Genomic DNA, 20,025 nt, shown 5'->3' with positions numbered 1-20,025 from the left:
CTTATCGATACTTGCTTGGCATTTTGGTTGCCATGGCAGCTTTTATTGTTTTGGCCACAAACAAAACGTAAATAAAATGGAAAAACTACCGACTATATGTAATTGCAATAAAATATAAAATGCGTGGCGTGCTCAAATGGTTAGAGCGCATCGAATTCTCGAATGCCAAAGATGAGAACACCAGGTAACATCAGAGATGAGCATAAACACCAGTTGCTGTGATTTGCATTTCTGTTTCTATTTTGTAGTGTTCATTCCGTTTGCTATGCTCCGGATGGCAGTCAGTTAGTGGTTGCAGCAGGGGAGCGTCTGCTCATCTACAATCCCAATGATGGCTCGCTACTGAACACATTAAAGGCCCACAAGGATGTTATAAACTCGGTGGTTTATTCCCGCGATGGCAAACGCTTTGCAAGTGGCGCCGCAGATAAAATGGTCATTGTGTGGTCGCCACAACTGGAGGGCCTCCTCAAGTACTCGTAAGTGGAGCAGGTTTTCTTATTAAAATTATCACTTTACTAATTCTCCTTCCTGCAGTCACGGCGACTCTATTCAATGCATGTGCTTTAATCCCGTCTCGCATCATTTGGCGTCGTGTTCCACATCGGATTTTGCCTTCTGGTCGGCGGATCAGAAGGCTGTGCAAAAGTACAAGATCGGATCGCGTGTCAATGGTTGCGCGTGGACGAATGATGGACAGTATTTGATACTTGGTCTGGCAAATGGCAGCATATCCATACGCAGTAAATTGGGTGAGGAAAAGGGACGCATTGATCGACCGGGTGGAGCCAATAGCTCCATCTATGCCGTACAATGCTGTCCGGTAAATGGTGCTGGCAGCGTGGACACCATTGCCGTTGCGGATTGGTCCCAGACATTGTCGTTTCACACGCTCAGTGGCCAAATGATTGGCAAGGAGCGCATTCTAGGATTCGATCCGCTCTGCATGTCATATTTTCCCAATGGAGAGTTTTGTGTCGTCGGCGGCTGCACAAGCAACTTGCAATTCTTTACCCGAGACGGCGTGCGATTGGGCACTCTCGGTGATGGCTTCGAATCGTGGATCTGGTCGGTGGCACTGCATCCGAATGGACAATCCTACACGATTGGCTGCCAGGATGGCACTTTGGCCTCTTTCAACATTGCTTCGAGCACGGTGCATGCTCTGTATCGGGAGCGTTATGCCTTTCGTGAGAATATGTGTGATGTGATCATTCAGCACCTGATGTCGGGTCAAAAGGTGCGCATCAAGTGCCGTGATCTTGTCCAGAAAATAGCCATCTACAGGAATCGTCTGGCTGTGCAGTTGCCGGAACGTGTTGTGCTCTACGAGCTGAGTTCCACAGAGAATGAGCCCATGCACTACAAGGTCAGGGAAAAGATCCAACAGAAGTTCGATTGCAGCTTGCTGGTCGTCTGCGGATTGCATATTGTCCTGTGTCAGGAGAAGCGACTGCAATGCCTGGACTTTGAGGGTACGCTGCAGCGAGAATGGATCATGGACTCGTTCATACGTTACATTAAGGTGACAGGCGGTCCGCCGGGACGAGAGGGTCTCATGGTTGGTCTGAAGAACGGACAGGTCTTTCGCATCTTTCTAAACAATTCCCTGCCACTGCTGATTACGACGGCAGTGTCCGCAGTCCGCTGTCTGGACATCAATGCGAATCGCAGCAAAATCGCTGTTGTGGATGACGCTGGACGACTGGTGGTGCGGGATCTGCTCAACGATAGCATTCTCTATCAGGATGTGGGCGTAAATAGTGTCACCTGGAACACACATCTGGACACGATGCTCTGCTATACACACACCAGCGGTGGATTGAGCGTACGCGTTGGCAATCTACCGCCCAGGGCACCGCAGAATATGCATGGCGTCGTTGTGGGCTTGTGTGGTGCAACGGCCTTTTGTCTGCGTGGCAATATAATGCATAATACACCACTGGCTCTGGGCGCCACAATGTGGCAGTTCATCGAGGCGGGCCTGTTTGAGTAAGTAGATCCTTAAGGGAGGGATACTTGGATATATATATAAAATATAAACAAAATGTATTCCGCTTTGCCGCAGCGAGGCATACCAGGTGGCCTGCCTGGGTGTCACCACCAGCGACTGGGAGGGCTTGGCACAATCTGCCCTGGAGGCGCTGCACATCAATATTGCCCGGGATGCGTACGTCAAGGTGCGCAATTTGCCTTGGCTGCAGGTGATCAGTGAGCTGCGAGAGCAACAGCAACGCGCCACCGTACCCAAGGAGGTGCTGCTGGGCGACAGTTGTGCCTTTGCGGGGAAATTCAAGGAGGCAGCGCGTCTCTTCCTCAAATGCAATCAAACGAATCGAGCGCTCGAAATGTACACAGATCTGAGAATGTTTGATCTGGCGCAGGAGTATCTCAAAGATGGTAGCGAACTGGAGAAACGGGATCTGGTGCGCAAGCGAGCCGAGTGGGCCTACTCTGTCAAGGAGCCGCGTGCAGCTGCCGAGCTGCTCCTCTCCGCGGGCGAACACCAAAAGGCCATTGACATTGTCGCCGAGCAGGGTTGGGCAGATGTGTAAGCTTAAGTTAAAATCTATTTTTCGAGATCTTCCATTTGATTTAGAACCGTTTTGCAGCCTCTATGATATTGGACGACGTCTGAGCCTCAGCGAACGCGACGCTGTCCAATCGGTGGCTCAGAATCTGAAGACACTGAAGGCCTTACCGCTGGCCGCCGAGATGTTCAAGAAGCTGGGCGACGAGGCGCAAGTGGTGCAGCTGCATGTCGAGGTCCAGGACTGGACCGAAGCCTTCCGTTTGGCCGAAGCCTTGCCAGAGCTGTTACCCAACGTGCATTACCAGCATGCACAGTGGCTGGCAGAAACGGATCAATTTATTGACGCGCATCAGGGTGAGTTGCGCCACAAGTTGCAAAGAACAAGTAGGAAATATAATTCTGTTTTTTTTTTTTATTTTTCGCAGCTTATCTAAAAGCTGGACGCACCAAGGATGCAAATCGTCTGCTGAAGCAACTGAGCAACACAGCCATTGTCGAGGAGCGCTACCTGGATGCCAGCTACTTTTATTGGCTACTGGCCAAACAATATCTGGACATATATCACGAGAAACCGTAGGCATCTGTTATATATATATATAAATTACAAAATCTCTACTAAGCTCTTTTATTTATTTAATTGTAGTGAGCAAAATGCCATTGATCATCATCTCAACGAGTACAAAAACCATTTGCGCATTGCAAAAGTATATTACGCCTACAGCGTCATCTTCAGCTATATGAAGGAGCCATTTACCACCCATTCACCCGTCAGTCTCTTCAACGTGAGCCGTTTCATTTTCAACGAGGTGGAGAACAAGGGCGCGCCAAAGGGCGTCAGCATGTTGTATGTGAAGCATAGATAGAAATATGTAAATATTTAATACACAACTAATTGTGAGTGACTTCCAGTTCGGTGCTCTTCACGCTGGCCAAACAAGCCAAATTGCTGCAGGCCAACAAGCTGTGCCTGCTGGTCAACAAGCGTCTGCAGTCACTCAAACCGCCTGCGGGCGTTCAAGAGCAAATCGATGTGAGTTGGGGGCATCTAATTATTCACAGGGTATCATTGACTCAGAAATCATCACTTAATCCACAGCTGAATTTCCTGAACAGCAAGGCGTGCAAGAGTGGCTTCAATGATCCCGAGGAGCTGCTGCCGTTATGCTACAAGTGCTCGAACTATAGCCAGCATTTAAATAATAATACCTGTCCCACCTGCAGACAGGACTATATATTTTCCTTTGTTTCATTTGGTAAGTGTGCGAATCCTCTCATCAATCTATAATTTATCTGTAATATTTATGGTGTCTTGCAGAAATCTTGCCTTTAGTACAATTCCATCCGGAGGTGGATATAACCGATTCCGAGGCGGAACGTTTGCTTTTGGCGCCCGCCAAAAATCCAGAGGATGCAGATCCATTCAATGAAGATGTCGCCAGCGCGCTTCCTTTGAGTTTAGATCGCCATGCGCTGCGCGCTATTGATCCCAATCATGTCCTGATACTCAAGCGAAAGCAAAGACGCAACATTTACTATCGCAATATACTGCCCGATCTGCAGGTTACCTACTGCTCCGAGTGTTTGCTGGTAAGTCTTTGCTCAGTTAGCTTGAATTTAATTCAATTTAAATATATTTGCAGTTATTCTACGCCGAGGACTTTGAGCTGCAGGTGCTGCAGAAGGGCTATTGTCCTTTCTGTCGCACCTCCACGGACAAGCTGCTGGAAGACTTTTAAATGTCACACAACAAGAATTAGGTAAACTGGTAGTTAAAGTACATATCATATTGTTAAAAGTGATGTATTTACAAAGTCCGTCCAACAAATTGAATATATAAACTTATAATTATGCATTTGTAAACTAGGAATCAGAGAGATAGTTAAATACTCCTTTGGTCGGTTAATTCTTTAGGCCCAGGTTTCTTCCTGATAGCGTCGCTGTTTTATCATTTGCTCCATGTAGACGGCATCGTTGTCGAGTGCCTCAATGAATGCTTCCCTGACTGCTTTTGGCATATTGTTCGAGCTGCCTGCCACATAGACATAAGCGTTTTCTTCACGGATGAGCTTAGCTAGAAACGCGGCGCGCTTTTTGATCAGATGCTGTACATAAACTTTATTCTCTTGATCTCGCGAGAAGGCAACATGCACCTCAACACTTTGATTATCCCGCCACGTCTTGAAGTCTTGCTCAAAGTGATAATCCTGGGTCTGGTTGCGGCAACCAAAGAACACAACGAGTCTACCCACATTTCTCCCCGTCTGATCTAAATGCAACCTGTGCTGAATAATGCTGCGAAAGGGCGCAATTCCAGTGCCAGGTCCAATCATAATCAGTGGTGTGTCCAACTCCTTGGGCCAGCTCATCGTGCCCGGCTTGATGAAACCACGTAGCTCGTTTTCTGTTTGCAAACCACTCAGCCAATTGGAGCATAGACCCAATCGTGGCGCCTGCATTATGGTCTTATAGTTGACCACAGCGACCAATAGATCGAGTGTGCCCGTCGAGACATCGGAGGCAATGGAGAAGCTGCGCGTTTGTATCAATGGCATCATCTCAAAGAGCTGCATCAGCGTCAGCTTAGCCATCGCATGCCTGAAATCCTGCAGCAGCTCCAACACCATGCGACGTGGCCTATTCACATAGGCTATTAAATCCTCTAGACCTTCGGCTGTGCAAAATTCCAGGAGTTTTTCGCGTTCCAACTCATCCTCACAGTTCTGGGCGAGCACCTCGAGAAAGCGCTGCCGCGGCCTGGCGCTCAAATCCCAAATATATCTGGCAGCCTGCTGCAGTGAGATGGGCGACGCATAGGCCAAAGGGAGAGGTAAATCTTTGTGGGCGCTACTCACTTCGACCACAGTTCTGGCATTGAAATCGAGCTTGTGTTCCTTGAGCAACTCAAAGAACTCCCGGACATGTTCAGCGCTGTTTTGTGGCTGCACGTCGAGAACATCGCCAGGTTGCCAGGTTGCCTGCTCGTTGCTGAGTCGTAGCAAATGCACATCCTGAAAGTGATCCGCGGCAGTTGTGCGCTGATTCTCGATCAGTTTAAATATGAGAGACTCCTGCCTTTGTGTCCAATGCAGGCGCTCCTCATTCACAGCAGGCTTTTCTTCCAGCACACGCACATTCCATCTCCTCACCTCGGTGACCTCATCTTGCTTGTGCACCGCCAATGTGCCACTTAGCGTCTGCCAGAGATCCGCTGTCCAAGCAAGAGATGTGCCCAAATGTCCGTAGTCATGCTGATCATCACACAATCCCAGGGGACACACAGAATTCGCACCCAGATTCAGTAAACGTTTGTGCAACTTTTTGGCGGCATAGTTGAATTTTGAGTAACTGGAGTCACCCAATCCAAGGCACGCGAATTGCAGACCATCCAGTGAGTTGCTCGGCAAGCTGCGCTTGAGTAGAAAGCGCCAGGCCTGTTTCATATTGTCAGGTTCCATGCCATCACCCGTTGTGGCCACCACAAATATCACGAGCCGCTCCTCGATGAGCTGCTGTATATTGTAGTCCTCTAACGCGAGCACTGGGCCCTGGAAACCCCATTGGCGCGATTCGCGCCATATCTGTTCGGCCACATCTTGGGCGGTGCCAGTTTGACTGCCATAGAGTACCAATAGACGCATAATTTTTAATTTCAACGAATTTCGAAAAACAATGTGAAAACTGCACACAAGGCCGGCTTGTCAGCTGTTAATGGGCATGGTCTGCAGTGTTTAAGGTAACGCAATGCAGAGAGCATTTAAAATGGTAGAACAAACATAGTAAGAAAATTGCATGCAATTTAAAGAGAATATGCCGCTGCAATAATATAAATATATTAATACATTTTAAATACATTATTATCGATCTTAAAATTGTCTCTGAACTTGTTGCGCTTTGTCATCTACGACGTCACAGCATATCCAGTTATCGATTTATTAAAATGTAGTCGGCAAGTTTGCATGGCCGTATTGTTTTCTAAAATGAGTTTCACAAGTTAAGTTAATAAGTTTATTCGCGCAACACAACACATTTTCGCAAGTGAGTCACAATAACAATTGGCAATCTATGGTAATGGATAAAACATACTCGAATGTGCAACTGAGCAAGCAACTCTCATGGCTGCTGCGTCATGGTGCACAAAAGGAAGGATTAACAATACAGCCCGATGGATTTGTGAGCATCAATGAGATTTTAAAACATTCGCGCTTCGGTTCGCAATACACCAGAGAAAAACTGCGGCAGATTGTCTCAACTGATGCTAAGCAGCGTTACACGCTGCGTTCGAATCCATTAACGGGTGCTGAGGAAATTCGCGCCAATCAGGGTCATTCGCTGAAAGCGGTGCAGTCGGAGGTTTGCATGGAACGCATTGGGAGCATCTCCGAGCTGCCTTCGGCTGTGGTGCATGGCACCTACTATAGCAACTGGGAGCGCATCAAAATCGAAGGCCTCAAACGTATGCAACGGAATCATGTCCATTTCGCATTGTTCAACGGCGATGGCGATAATCGTGCAGTTTTAAGCGGTTTTCGTAGCGATTGCCAAGTGCTGATTTATTTGAATGTTGCCAAAGTGCTGGGCGATCAGCTGCCAATGTTTCGATCCAGCAACAATGTTATTTTATGCGCTGGCATCGATGGCTGCATCGATAAACGATACTTTGAGCGCGCGATTGAGAGAAGATCGAAGAGGCCGTTGTCTTTTTAAATTCAAAAAACAGTGTGATCATTGTTTGTGTGAATCGAATGTTTTTAGTTTTTACTGCGTCCCGTAAATAAATTGTTCCAATTTGTTTGTTTTCAAGTCGTTGCTTTTAAAATTTTATTATTACAGAAATGAGCGACACAACAGCATCTCAAGATAATGCGATAGTGATTCACTGCAATTTGTGTGATGAGCCATTTAGCTCATTCCAAGATTGCCTTGCCCACAGGCTGGCAAAGCACAAACGTCAATCACAGAGGAAATTGCGCGATTGTTTGGACGCCGTCGCAAAGCTCTTTGCCAGCGAGCAAATCCAATCCGAACGTCGCGATCTGAAATCGCTGCTCGCCCAAAAGCAGCCCGGACAACAGTTTTCTACTCTATTGTCTTATTATTCGGGTAATTGCAATATGATGGCGCTTTGTTTTGACGAGGTGCAAGATCGCATAACTCGGCTTTTGCAGGGCCGTGCAAGGGTCTATCCCTTTGGTTCCCTTGTAACAGGATTGGTCTTGAAAGGTTTGTAAATGCCACACTTCATATGTGCGTTTTTCTTACGCTTCACTTCTTTCACTTTCTAGATAGCGACATTGACATTTACCTAGAGCACACGGACACCAGTTCAAATGCCATGTCTCACCGTCAATTGTTCGACAGGATCCTTGGTTATTTGCGTCGCAACGATTGCTTTGATGATGTGGTTGCCAGACGACATGCTCGTGTGCCCATTATTCGCTTCATGCATGTTGTGAGCGGCCTCAGCATCGATATCAATATGACCAGTCCGAAAAGCACCTACAATTCATGTTTTATTGCCGCGCTATTGCGTCTTGATGTGCGCATACGCGAGCTGTTCCTGTTCCTCAAGTTGTGGGCCAAGAAGTTGAAGATAATTAACTGCAGTGGCAGCATGACTAGCTATTGTCTGGCTGTCCTCATCATCTATGGCATGCAGCAGCGAAAATACTTCCCGTCCATTAGGCAGATGCAGGCATGCTGCCCAGTGCAGGAAGTTATGGGCATTAATTATGGCTTCAGTTTGCAGCAGGTCCCACAGCTGCCGGACAGCTTGACCACTTTGGATCTCATCACCAGTTTCTTTCAGCTATACAGTCGCATGGACTTTGATAAGAAGCTGCTGTCGCCGTATTTGGGATATGCACTGGACTTGACAACACCGTGCTCTTTGTCTCAGAATTTTCCGGAATATGAAAAGCAATTGAAAACCATACAGAAAGTGACTGGCGAGCAGCCAGAGCCGTTTCAAAGTGAACGTTGCATTTGCGTACAGGATCCCTTTGAGTTGGAACACAATGTAGGCCAGTCCATATCGCCAACAAATCTCGCCTATCTGCGGCAATGTTTGAAATTTGGCTATAAGGCTTGCACCGATGCAAAGCTTCTATCATCGCCTGCTCAGCTTTATGACTATTTGCTTTTTGGCTTGGCCGATGAACTGTTGCAGGCCCAGCGTGAGAAAGCAGTGCATCCGGCCAAGATGAGCAGACAAATGCGGGAGGAGATGCCAACAGCAGCAAAAACAACAAGAACAAAACCAGCAGTTGCAACAACAACACCAACAACAAATTCTGCAGCTGCTGAATCTGTGACTGAATTAGCTTCAACTGCAACAGAGAGACTAACATCCAGCAGCTCGACCGACAGTGGATTGCCACTGATGCATTTCTGCATACTGAAGCCCTCAAATAATGACCTGAAAGGGTTGCGTGCTGATTTTATTAAAAAGAATCCAAATGCAAAACGATCAATTTTTTACTACTGGACGGAATGCTATGTGGCTGCCATTAAGGATTTTTTGGCAAATATTTATAAGTTAAAGATGACGCTAATTGATCCAGAAGAACGCTTTAAGCCCAGTGAACTGCCGCGACGATTTACCTGGCTAATTGAAACCCAACTGGATACGTGGAGTGGTCGCAATTTTCAACGCTCCACAAAGATTTCATTTTTTGCCGTACAAACGCAGCAGACTCTTGACTTTTTGAAAACACGCGCCAAGAATGGGAACAATGCAGTTAATCTGAAAGGTCGCTTTTCGCTGGTTATTGCGCCGGACTATAAGGAGCTGCGGTTGGAGCTGCAGCCAATGCCTGGTGACGATCTGGGTCTACAACGACTTAGTCCGCTGACCAAATTCTTTAAATCGTTGAAAAACATGCTCTGCAATTACAACTTTAAGGATAAGTTTAATAACTTAAAGTATCAGCGATGAGTATCAAGCGCAAAATGAAACGAAATATTTTTATAAACGACTTGCCAATTACAACAGATTATTGTGAAATCAATATATATATATATGCATATATATATGTATATAGTGAAATGAGTTTAAGAGAATTGCAATATCAAAAAGGCCAAACTTCTAATTATTGCTTAACAGTTATAAACATATCACTTGTCGTTTATATATCTTTAAAATTTTAGTTTACTCACACATCGACCATTATTTGAACAAATAAATCTATTGCAATTCTCGACTTCGTTGTTGTTATACATATATTTTCCACATGAGCCAGCGCCAATATCTATATGAACAGATATGTATTTTGTTCCTTTCGAATTAGTATTTTGTTCCTTTCGTTTACTCATGAAATGCAAATTTGTGTTCATTTTTTAAATATTTATTTACGAGTCAGGGATTTCCTACGAATTAGCTCATTTTTTATAACAATCCAATTATTACATAATACGATAATATTTTTTAAGTATTAGTTTCGTATTTCATACGACAAACTTAGTTTTGAATATGCAGTTAATTGAAATCTTGGCAAACGCTTAATTGGGAGATAAATATATGGAATTAAATACAGAGTATATATTTAGTATGTATTTAAAGAGAGTCTAAGGAGTGAGCAAATATGTATCTAGCTTATGTACATTATATGTATATGTAAATATTATCACGTTGCTACTCTGGAAATGTATCCGAGTCTGGTGTTAACGCCCACCCGGCACTATATTCATTAAAATTCGTTTTCTACTGTTAGCCCTACACAACTACAAATAACGGCACTTTGGGGCTTAAACATAAGTGAGTAATAACGTTCAATTCAATCTATCTAACCGCCTTTATGACGACAATAGCAATATTTCTTAATGGCAAAGTCATTCATGCAATCAGCCTCTCCATTATAAGTATTCAGACGACTCACAGAGCCGGTAACCAGTAGATTATCCTCATCGGGTAGGTTTTTATTATAACGCACTGTTGCCTCATACAGCGCCTTATTGGGGGACGTACTGAAGATCAGTCGATAGATCTCTATGTGGCTGGGATCGTTATCATTGGGTTGCGCCTTATAAGCAGTACTAACGCTCTGCAGCGCAAGTGGCACGCAAAGATGCGCCAAACTGCCATTACGGAAGGTGGTCACATAATCATTCAGATAATTTACTACCCGCTTTGCCAGCTGACGCACCACCTTGGAGTTTTTGTAGACGCTGCCATAGGCCCAGCAAGTGCACCAGTGATCCGCAATGGCGACATCCTCGCAACTGCGACTTAACGTCACCGGCTGAAGCAGACTCTGGCATTTGGGGCAGTCTTTGGCGCCGCCCAACGACTCCAGGCTGCCAATGCGACCCGAGAGGCTAAGAATGTGCTTTAGTGTAATGTGAAGATCATAGGGAGTAGTCAGACGATTGCGATTCTGCCGCAGAGCTTGAACGAACTCGGGATGTGCCTTGCGCACAAATGGAGGCAGCCAGATGAAGAGAAAGGGCAGACGCTCTTCGAGGTGACCAGACCAAGTGGCTCGGGTGGGGCCAAAGCGAAGTCCATGATCGCTGAAGAAGACCACGATGCTGTGCTCCATGGTGCCCTGGGACACCAGACGCTGCAGATACCCTCTCAGATAGTCGTCCATGGAGCTGGTCTGCGAAATGTCGCTGTGGCTGTGTGTGTTCGTCCAGAAGAAGCCAAAGAAGCTATCGTTGCGATAACGTTTTGCAAACTCTAGAGCATAGTTATAAACGTGCTCCGCTTCCGTCTCAAAGCCGACACAGTGGGGCAGTCCGAGCACTATGTTGCCCCCAAGTAATTTCTCTGCTGCAGAGAGATATGGACGCAAATAGTAATCGACTGGTGGTTGCTGAAAGCCCTTCTTTAGGTAGTTGAAGGTGTTGATCTTTACTGCATCCTCTCCATAAGCAGTCACATAGCCATGTTCTTTAAATAGTTTCCAAATGAAGTCACACTTATCAAGGCCATTCACCTTGTAGGGACTACAGTGCTTCATGGCATTACTCAGATTGTAGCCCACCATTAGGGCCATTATGTTGGGAAATGTATTGTCATCTATCTGTGAAAAGACGGGAAGTGGGGAATCATTAGATTGTTGACCTTATGGTAACACATCTTACTCACCTTGTTATAGCCCGCCAGTTCAAACCAATCGTTGTCGTAGAGATACTGTGCTGTCTTGGGCATTGCACGTATGAGATTCACCCGGGAGATGCTGTCAATGCCAATCATCAGCACGCTAGGCACAAGCTTCCGTCGATCCTTCTTAGCCCACTGGTCAAGTCTCTGTCGGATTGCTTTTCGCTCTGGTACGGTAGGATGTGCATTGATGTAGATTTGGTCATCATTCGTTTTACACTTGACAACGACGCTGTCCGTGGTATTTGCAAGCTTTGCTTCGTTTTTGAATGCATGGCATGAAGTATAGTTGACATCCGTTTCACTTGCCCGCACCACACCCTGGTAGCAGCAACTGAGATCGTTGCCCACCTTGTAGGATTTTAAGGATGCCTGATTGATGCTCAGCACGTAGCGCTGAATGGTGTCGTTGTAGTGCACATGGGTGAGTGGGGGATGTGAGCGGCAGGGTTTGTAGGAGACGCGCTTGAAATGACGCATTACGTCACGTTTGTACGGATCGAGATCGACAATCCGACAGTGGTTGCTGTAGACGAGATAACCTTGCGGCAGAATGGTGGTTCTCTGATCAATCGTCTGATTAACTATTTGGTGTTGGTGGCGTTTTTGTTGGTAGTTTTGTTGGGGTTGTCTTGTCGACAGCAGAACACACGACAGGTTGAGGAGGGTGAACAAAAACACAATAAGCATCATGCAAAACAGATATAAAAAACAGGAAAAAAAGAAACGGTGCACACAAAAACAGAATTAAAAGAAGACAACACACAACAGAGATGAGAGCAGTTAATCCAAAAAATAAAAAACTCGAAATAACAAATATGAATATCGTATTCAAGTAATGCCCTCTAAGTGTTTGTGTACCTTCCATGTCCAATGCATACGACTGATGATGGACCTGCACATTTTCCAGATCGAGCACATCGGCCGGTCCGATAAGGAAGTAGGAGAACACAAAGATCACCAGCAGGCCGACGAGCAGTTTACGCCGTAAAACTATCTGGCGGCAGTACCAGATGAGAGTGGGTGAAGCACCGGGTTTGTAGCTCACTCCTGTCAAGGTTGACTCCGTGGCGCAATCCTTTGCCTCATCATCAGTGTATTCAAGTAGCGGGCGTTTATCAGCCATCGCTTGTCCTATTTTTGGATGACTTGTGGAATCATTTTAGGATTGCCCTATCGTCCACAATGAGTTAGGGAGAACCAAAAAGTCAATGAAATTAGTTAGAAACTGTTTAAAACAAGTAATGAAGATAATTAGCCGCCTCACGCGAAAAGCTCTTTAAAATTGACTTAACAACTATCATCGCATGTTTCACAAAAAAGTTTGACAATGTTAAATATATTATTTAATACATACACATGCAGCTTTGTCTTGTGCTTCAAATACATACAAAAAAGGTTATGATTTAACCATGAAAGTATTTACCAACATAACTATAACTTACCAAATTTGAATTAATCGAGTTATAATGTCTTACGAAATAAAGGAGATACCATCTAAACTGTGCCGAAGTACTCTTCGGACTAATGATAAACAAATAAGCCGTGTTGCTTATTAAGCTTGTTTTGTTTTTTAATTTCTTGAGTGATTATTGTTTGTTGTACATTATGCTTTATGGTTATTGTACCGTAACAATAACAATTGCCTTGATTAAGCAAGCCAAAATAAGACCTTCACATTTTTAAATTAGTTTTTAGACTCAAACCCACCCATTCGTTTTAAAGTTTGTGTGTACTTCCATGTGGAATACAATCTAACTCAATGCTAACACAGCCAAATAAGAGAAGCAAACTTATTAATGAATAACAGGAACTGCAAATTCACAAGAATATGTTTAGCAAGTAGAATTGCTGTAGTCGAGTGAGCTCGACTGCGATATACCCTGAACCCAGCTGTTAAATATTTTCTGGTTTTATTGGCAAATTTTTCTTTAAAAAGTTTTGCACCCAGATAAAGCAAACTTGATCTGCGCCGGGTATACGAGAACTATATTCCAAATTTGAAGTCTCTAGCTCTTATATTCTCTGTGAGATCCGCGCGTTCATACAGACGGACGGACGGATAGACGAATCGACAGACGGACTTTGCTATATCGACTCGGCTGTTGACCCTTGTCAAGAATATGTATACTTTATGCGGTCGGAGATGCTTCCTTCTGCCTGTTACATACTTTAGCACAAAACCATTATACCCTTTTTACCCATTATTTAAATATGGTCAGATCTTTGTATTTTCCGGCTCTACCTTGCTTTTAGAATTATATTTCTAAGTTTATTTGTAAGCTGTATGTTAGACCACTTGAACACTTACTCATTTGCTGTGATTTCCGTTTAATGCGCTCTATGATTGAATTACCCCTGCAATTATTGCACTTATTTTTGTAAATCTATGTTTAGATTTTAGACCTCACCGCACATTCACTGCCAAGACCGATTCAGACAACTGAATTCCGCAATTCCACTTTGTGCTTGTCTGCGTAAACATAAACTTTGTTTATTTTCTATTCAATTTCACTTGGGCACATTAATAATAATATCAATAAACGACAGATGAGCAAGTTTAGCTAGTTTTGCCAAGTGTAGAACGATTTGAATATTTTAGCGTTCTCGCGAGTACATTTAAACTATTTAATGAGCTCGCACAGCGACATATTGACAACAATTTAAATGTACACAAATGAGCAAACAAACCGTGAAAGAGCTGCGGGCCGGGACAGATCTGCGAGCCAAATGCGACGAACGATCCGTGAGTGCTTAAGAGCATACAGCTACTAAAATGCTTGTAGTATTTGCCGACGAACTCACACAGCTCTTCTACTGCCTACCCCCCACCGAGGATGGTGGTCCCTCGTGATCGTAGGCGCTATTGCTCGTGCTAATTTTGATTAATCACGATGCTATTCGTCCGACGACGACTATTTTTTGTATTTTTATTATTTGGTTTTACCCTCGGCTGTAGCTCGGAAAGTGAATGAATTGCCAATTGCCAATTGCCAATTGATTTGCATTTGTTTATCACAATGGCAACATTGTAATTATGCTCGCAGTGCATTTTTTGTGATGTAAATATTCTAAAATTAGATGGGCAAACATAAGCAATGTAGTAATGGTTTAATGTATAGTCATTAATCTCATATAAATCAATATTCAAGTTTTTATACATATCTTGAAGTATACTTTTTTCTTCTACATCAATTGTTAAATCATAATTTCATAAATTACAGCGAATTTCGTGGCTCATCACCTTGAAGGCTTTGTGTTTCTAATGTCATGTTTTTTTATTTTTTGGTATCCATGAGCTAAGCAACAAATTGCCGAAGCAATAATGATTGCAATAATTATACAATGCTCAATGCGGGATTTTTAACATCACGATTTCCGACTCTGACACAACAGATTGTTGTTGAAGCATCGAAAGATAGACGAAAGTATAATTGAAAATTAAATTAAGAAAGACATAAAAACCTGCCTGTATGTATTACTGTGTGCAGACTTCACGTGATAGATCAAATTATTTGTTTAACAAAATAAGTTCCACTGTTGATAAAACCAGTCTTTCTACGCATATGTTTTAAATTATGCTAATGAATGCTGGATGCCAAAAATAGTAGGACATAGACGTTTGTTGGTTCAAAATCACATTTTTAATAATTAATATACATCTTTTGTTTAATTACAAACACACACAGTGCCCATTTTTCCCCATAAGGGGGATAGATTTAAGTTTGTTGTTTGCGTGTTGGGTGAAAACATTTCTACTTGTCCCATGTCGATTGAATCTCGCTAAATACTGCATACATGCACTTTTTGGCATTAAAACAGTTTTATTTCAGTGCATGACTCATTATCAGCATGTTTAATCTACTTCAAACACACTAATCATAAGTTCATATATACTGTGTGCATATGCACAATTCTCACTGGGATTTAAATGACGCCCCAAAATGTAAATAATAAAATTCAACAATTGATTACAAAGCTGAATAAACAAACACAATTTCAGCACACATGCAAACCAATATGCATTGCTCAATTGATATTATTATTTATATTCTTGCTGGGTGGCAAAGTACAGCATTTCTGCTGTAAGAAACAAGCAGCAAATGAATCAGTTGAAGGGTTCCGTTACAGCTTACTACGTACGTATTTACACGTATTTACTTGGATACATATGTATAGGTATGTCGAGGACGTAGTGACGTAGTAAAAATAACAAACACACACACACACACACAAACACACACAGAGGCTTCTCAAGTAGTTCTATTGAAGTATTTTCAGTTGCAGCGTCAGCGTAAAAATTGCAAACACAATAGATACTAACAAGCTGAGTGTACTCAGATACACACCAACACACACACACACACACACATATACGTACACACACACATAGAGAGTCACAGGAGCACAAGTATAGAGAACTTTTTCGCAATCCTTTTTGTATGCTAATATAAGTAATATTTGCACTCACTTGTATTCATTTTGCAATTGTTTCGCAGCACTTTATTGATTGCAACCAAATGTAGCACAATGACAAATGGTGCATTTCATATTTTATTTTGCACACAAACACAAACACACACAAACACACACAGACACACCCACACGCACAAATGTACAATGATTTGAAGCGACTACCGCGTGTCCTGCTGCAATGGCTGACAAACAGATAATAACAACACAGAATACGCTGTACGCTGGCGTCAGCGAGGCTGAGGCGTCTGATTGTGTCGGTGTGGGAACTTTCACACATTCACACTTCAAACGTACGAAGTACGCAGAGAGAGAGAGAAAGAGAGAGAGAGAGATAGTTAGTCCAAGAGCGACAATCGAAACACAAATATAAACAGCGGCTGCATTTTGTGAGTGCCGCCTAAGAGTATGCAATACTAATCTGTTTGGGCCTTTTACAGCGACTGCGCAGTCAGCGCTTGCTCTCAGTCAGCGCACACAACTGTTGCATTTCCCATTTCCCATATATAAAATTCGTCTCCTCTCTGCCTCCGTTGCCAGGGCGCTGTAGATGCTTGCGTGCAATTTTCGGCACGTGCTTGCCCAAAACGAAAACAAAAACAAACCACTCCAATTCGTGAGTGGGAAGCGGGGGAAGTTGTACATGTTCCTTTAGCTGTGCAGTACAGTAAAATATAGCATGCACAATGGAGCAAACTGAAAGTACAAAAACACATAAGTTGCCATTTCGTTTAATCGAAACATGCAAGTAAAGCAAACGTTTTTATGGTTTTCTAATCAAACTTTATAATTAAAGTATTTTCCACAAATTGGGTTAGCGTCGACAGTGACAATATTTCTCAATAGAAAATACTTTTACGCATTTGGGTTTACTATAATATCCATCTAAACGACTCGGAGAACGGCTAATCAGCATATTGTCCTTCTCTGGGAGGCTACGATTATAGCGCACTGTTGTCTCATAGTACGCATTATTGGGTGACGTGTCGAAGATCAGCCAATATATCTCCATATCGCTGTCATCAATTTCATTGGGCTGGGCTTTATAAGCTGACTGGATGTGCCCCAGAGAAAGTGGCTCGCAGAGATTAGCCAGACTGCCATTGTCGAAGTTGCTCACATAATCGTTTATATAGTTCACTACACGCTCGGCCAAGTAAGTTAGTTGATTGGAGTTCATATCATACTTTTGGAAGTCCCAGCAAGTGCACCAGTGATCCGCAATGGCGACATCCTCGCAACTGCGCTTCAACGTCACCGGCTGAAGCAGACTCTGACATTTGGGGCAATCTTTGGCGCCGCCCAACGACTGCAGACTGCCAATGCGACCCGAGAGGCTAAGAATGTGCTTTAGTGTGATGTGAAGATCATAGGGAGTAGTCAGACGATTGCGATTCTGCTGCAGAGCTTGAACGAACTCGGGATGTGCCTTGCGCATAAATGGAGGCAGCCAGATGAAGAGAAAGGGCAGACGCTCCTCGACGTGACCAGACCAGGTGGCTCGGGTGGGGCCAAAGCGAAGTCCATGATCGCTGAAGAAGACCACAATGCTGTGCTCCATGGTGCCCTGGGACACCAGACGCTGCAGATACCCTCTCAGATAGTCGTCCATGGAGCTGGTCTGCGAAATGTCGCTGTGGCTGTGTGTGTTCGTCCAGAAGAAGCCAAAGAAGCTATCGTTGCGATAACGTTTTGCAAACTCTAGAGCATAGTTATAAACGTGCTCCGCTTCCGTCTCAAAGCCGACACAGTGGGGCAGTCCGAGCACTATGTTGCCCCCAAGTAATTTCTCTGCTGCAGAGAGATATGGACGCAAATAGTAATCGACTGGTGGTTGCTGAAAGCCCTTCTTTAGGTAGTTGAAGGTGTTGATCTTTACTGCATCCTCTCCATAAGCAGTCACATAGCCATGCTCTTTAAATAGTTTCCAAATGAAGTCACACTTATCAAGGCCATTCACCTTGTAGGGACTACAGTGCTTCATGGCATTACTCAGATTATAGCCCACCATTAGGGCCATTATGTTGGGAAATGTGTTGTCATCGATCTGTGAAAAGACGGGAAGTGGGAAGTGGGGAATCATTAGATTGTTGACCTTATGGTAACACTTCTTACTCACCTTGTTATAGCCCGCCAGTTCAAACCAATCGTTGTCGTAGAGATACTGTGCTGTCTTGGGCATTGCACGTATGAGATTCACCCGAGAGATGCTGTCAATGCCAATCATCAGCACGCTGGGCACACGCCTACCTCGATCCTTGTGAGCCCACTGATTAAGTCTTATTCTTACTGCCTGCCGTTCCGGAATAGTTGGATGTCCGTTAATATAAATTTGCTCCTTTTCCGAATAACAACTGACAATGATGCTGTCAGTTGTATTGGATAGCTGAGCGTTAGTTGTGAATGCTTGACATGGTGTAAGGCTGACATTTGTCTCATTGATGCGCTCCACATCCTGGTAACAGCAACTCAGAGTGTTGCCCACGTTGTAGCTTGGAAACGCTATGGGATCAACGCTTAACACGTAGCCTTGAGTGGAGAGATCGTAGCGCACTTGGGTAAGGGGTGGGCGTGTCTTGCAATGGTTGTAGGCAATGGGGTTGAAATGGCGCATCACTTCCCACTTGTAGGGATTCAGGCTGCTAATCCGGCAGTGGCTGTTGTACACGAGATAGTTCCGCGGCATAAGGATTGTCTGATTTATTGTCTGATCGAATGGTAGCGTTGTTGTTGGGCGTAGAGTGTCATCGGCAGCTGGACGGGACAGATTGTCGATTGGTCGATGAGCAATAAAATACACAAGGAAAACAAACTAAAACTGTGTCAAAACTGAATCGATTGTCAAAAGACGTATAATAACATACCGTCCATTACCGGACTATCAAATTGAGAATGAACTTGCGCGATAGAGAGGGACTGGAACTCAGCCATACCAATTATGGAATAACATATAAAATAGGAGATAATAACTAGCATAAGGATAATCGAATACAGTAAAAGGTCCAGAATTCGTTTTCGGGTCCGACATCTTTGCAGACAGATGACAGGGGATTTTAATTTAATATCTATTATCCAAGAGTATGCCTTTGAATCCTGAGTACAATCCTCTGATTCATCGTCAATGAATTCAATTAGCGGCACTTTATCTGCCATCAGAAACCTTCTAAGGGGTTTAAGGTTAACTTAGTAACTTTAGGTAAACTTGGTCTGACCTGTGTTGCAGAAACTATGAGTCTTTTAATCGATAATTAACTTCAGATATTTTAGTAAATTTTACGTATTTTAAGAGTAATAAAGATCAGAAAATATTTTTGAAAGATTTCGCATGGAAATCGATACAGATTTGACAAAGGGCGCAATATCTAGTTTTAAAATTCCAAAGGGCGCAATATCTAGTTTTAAAATTCCAAAGAAAAAATGCGTGTTTTATTATTTTTAGACACTTTTTTTTATTTTAAAAATAAGTTGCTTTCGTTTTGTTATTATAATTATTGTTATTATCATTTCATTCATGCATTATGTTGTTTTCTTAATTGTGTGTTTTACGTTTTTGTTTTTTGATGCGTTTTGACTTGAAGAAAATGTATGCAACTACATATATGCAAATTTATATAGATATATATATAGTAGAGGGTTTGATATTGGTACATTAAGCCTTACAAAATTCATTCAATAATTTTAGTCATTTATCATCATGTACATCAAGCATTTTGTTAACTTATTTACAAACAAATTAATTGATAATAAAAATGCATCATTTGTTTTGTCGCTGATCGATTTGCCTGGCCATAATTTAAATAAATTAGATAATTTCATAAAACTAACCTAGGTGAATGAAGTGTGTTTTTTGTTATTCCTTTCTTCTTCTTTTTTTTTGTTATAGTTTTGTTTTAAAGTAGGGTAGTGAAAAGTGAGA

The 20,025-nt window shown here is 43.3% G+C and overlaps 6 protein-coding genes across 9 annotated transcripts; 3 read left to right on the top strand and 3 right to left on the bottom strand.

Annotated features, from left to right (window-relative positions):
• The first annotated feature begins 92 nt into the window (after positions 1 to 92).
• On the top strand, positions 93 to 4,385 carry LOC6558100 (intraflagellar transport protein 122 homolog). Its single transcript, XM_001984316.3, has 11 exons — positions 93 to 184; positions 249 to 479; positions 538 to 1,992; positions 2,069 to 2,551; positions 2,613 to 2,887; positions 2,959 to 3,106; positions 3,177 to 3,377; positions 3,443 to 3,563; positions 3,630 to 3,786; positions 3,849 to 4,120; positions 4,174 to 4,385. The coding sequence occupies exons 1-11, from the start codon at positions 120 to 122 to the stop codon at positions 4,267 to 4,269; spliced, it is 3,504 nt and encodes a 1,167-aa protein (XP_001984352.1). The 5' UTR covers positions 93 to 119; the 3' UTR covers positions 4,270 to 4,385.
• LOC6558224 (NADPH-dependent diflavin oxidoreductase 1) lies at positions 4,318 to 6,253 on the bottom strand. The gene has a single exon (XM_001984317.2). The coding sequence runs from the start codon at positions 6,169 to 6,171 to the stop codon at positions 4,441 to 4,443; it is 1,731 nt and encodes a 576-aa protein (XP_001984353.1). The 5' UTR covers positions 6,172 to 6,253; the 3' UTR covers positions 4,318 to 4,440.
• Positions 6,254 to 6,503: 250 nt separating this feature from the next.
• LOC6557765 (tRNA 2'-phosphotransferase 1) lies at positions 6,504 to 7,333 on the top strand. The gene has a single exon (XM_001984318.2). The coding sequence runs from the start codon at positions 6,596 to 6,598 to the stop codon at positions 7,235 to 7,237; it is 642 nt and encodes a 213-aa protein (XP_001984354.2). The 5' UTR covers positions 6,504 to 6,595; the 3' UTR covers positions 7,238 to 7,333.
• Positions 7,334 to 7,350: 17 nt separating this feature from the next.
• On the top strand, positions 7,351 to 9,732 carry LOC6558880 (speckle targeted PIP5K1A-regulated poly(A) polymerase). The gene is made up of 2 exons (XM_001984319.2): positions 7,351 to 7,753; positions 7,816 to 9,732. The coding sequence occupies exons 1-2, from the start codon at positions 7,366 to 7,368 to the stop codon at positions 9,465 to 9,467; spliced, it is 2,040 nt and encodes a 679-aa protein (XP_001984355.1). The 5' UTR covers positions 7,351 to 7,365; the 3' UTR covers positions 9,468 to 9,732.
• Positions 9,733 to 9,865: 133 nt separating this feature from the next.
• Positions 9,866 to 16,231, bottom strand: LOC6558558. 4 transcript variants are annotated; one of them, XM_032736062.2, is made up of 5 exons: positions 14,328 to 14,404; positions 13,948 to 14,109; positions 12,498 to 12,809; positions 11,622 to 12,178; positions 9,866 to 11,556 (listed from the first exon to the last, which is right to left on the bottom strand). In XM_032736062.2, the coding sequence occupies exons 3-5, from the start codon at positions 12,760 to 12,762 to the stop codon at positions 10,315 to 10,317; spliced, it is 2,064 nt and encodes a 687-aa protein (XP_032591953.1). In that variant the 5' UTR covers positions 12,763 to 12,809; positions 13,948 to 14,109; positions 14,328 to 14,404; the 3' UTR covers positions 9,866 to 10,314. The 4 variants fall into 4 exon arrangements, with proteins under 4 accessions (XP_032591953.1, XP_032591957.1, XP_001984356.1 ...); XM_032736066.2 differs by lacking the exon at positions 13,948 to 14,109 and having other exon boundaries at positions 14,328 to 14,396; XM_001984320.3 differs by lacking the exons at positions 13,948 to 14,109; positions 14,328 to 14,404 and adding an exon at positions 16,108 to 16,231 and having other exon boundaries at positions 9,869 to 11,556; positions 11,622 to 12,220.
• A 638-nt stretch (positions 16,232 to 16,869) lies between these two features.
• Positions 16,870 to 19,291, bottom strand: LOC6558268. Its single transcript, XM_001984321.3, has 3 exons — positions 18,974 to 19,291; positions 18,229 to 18,863; positions 16,870 to 18,156 (listed from the first exon to the last, which is right to left on the bottom strand). The coding sequence occupies exons 1-3, from the start codon at positions 19,260 to 19,262 to the stop codon at positions 16,924 to 16,926; spliced, it is 2,157 nt and encodes a 718-aa protein (XP_001984357.3). The 5' UTR covers positions 19,263 to 19,291; the 3' UTR covers positions 16,870 to 16,923.
• Positions 19,292 to 20,025: the final 734 nt, after the last annotated feature.

Source organism: Drosophila grimshawi, unplaced genomic scaffold (assembly GCF_018153295.1).
Source record: "Drosophila grimshawi isolate 15287-2541.00 unplaced genomic scaffold, ASM1815329v1 contig_44, whole genome shotgun sequence".
NCBI lineage: Eukaryota > Metazoa > Arthropoda > Insecta > Diptera > Drosophilidae > Drosophila > Drosophila grimshawi.
Note: the sequence above shows the minus strand (reverse complement) of the source record. Positions and strands in the feature narration are given on the sequence as shown.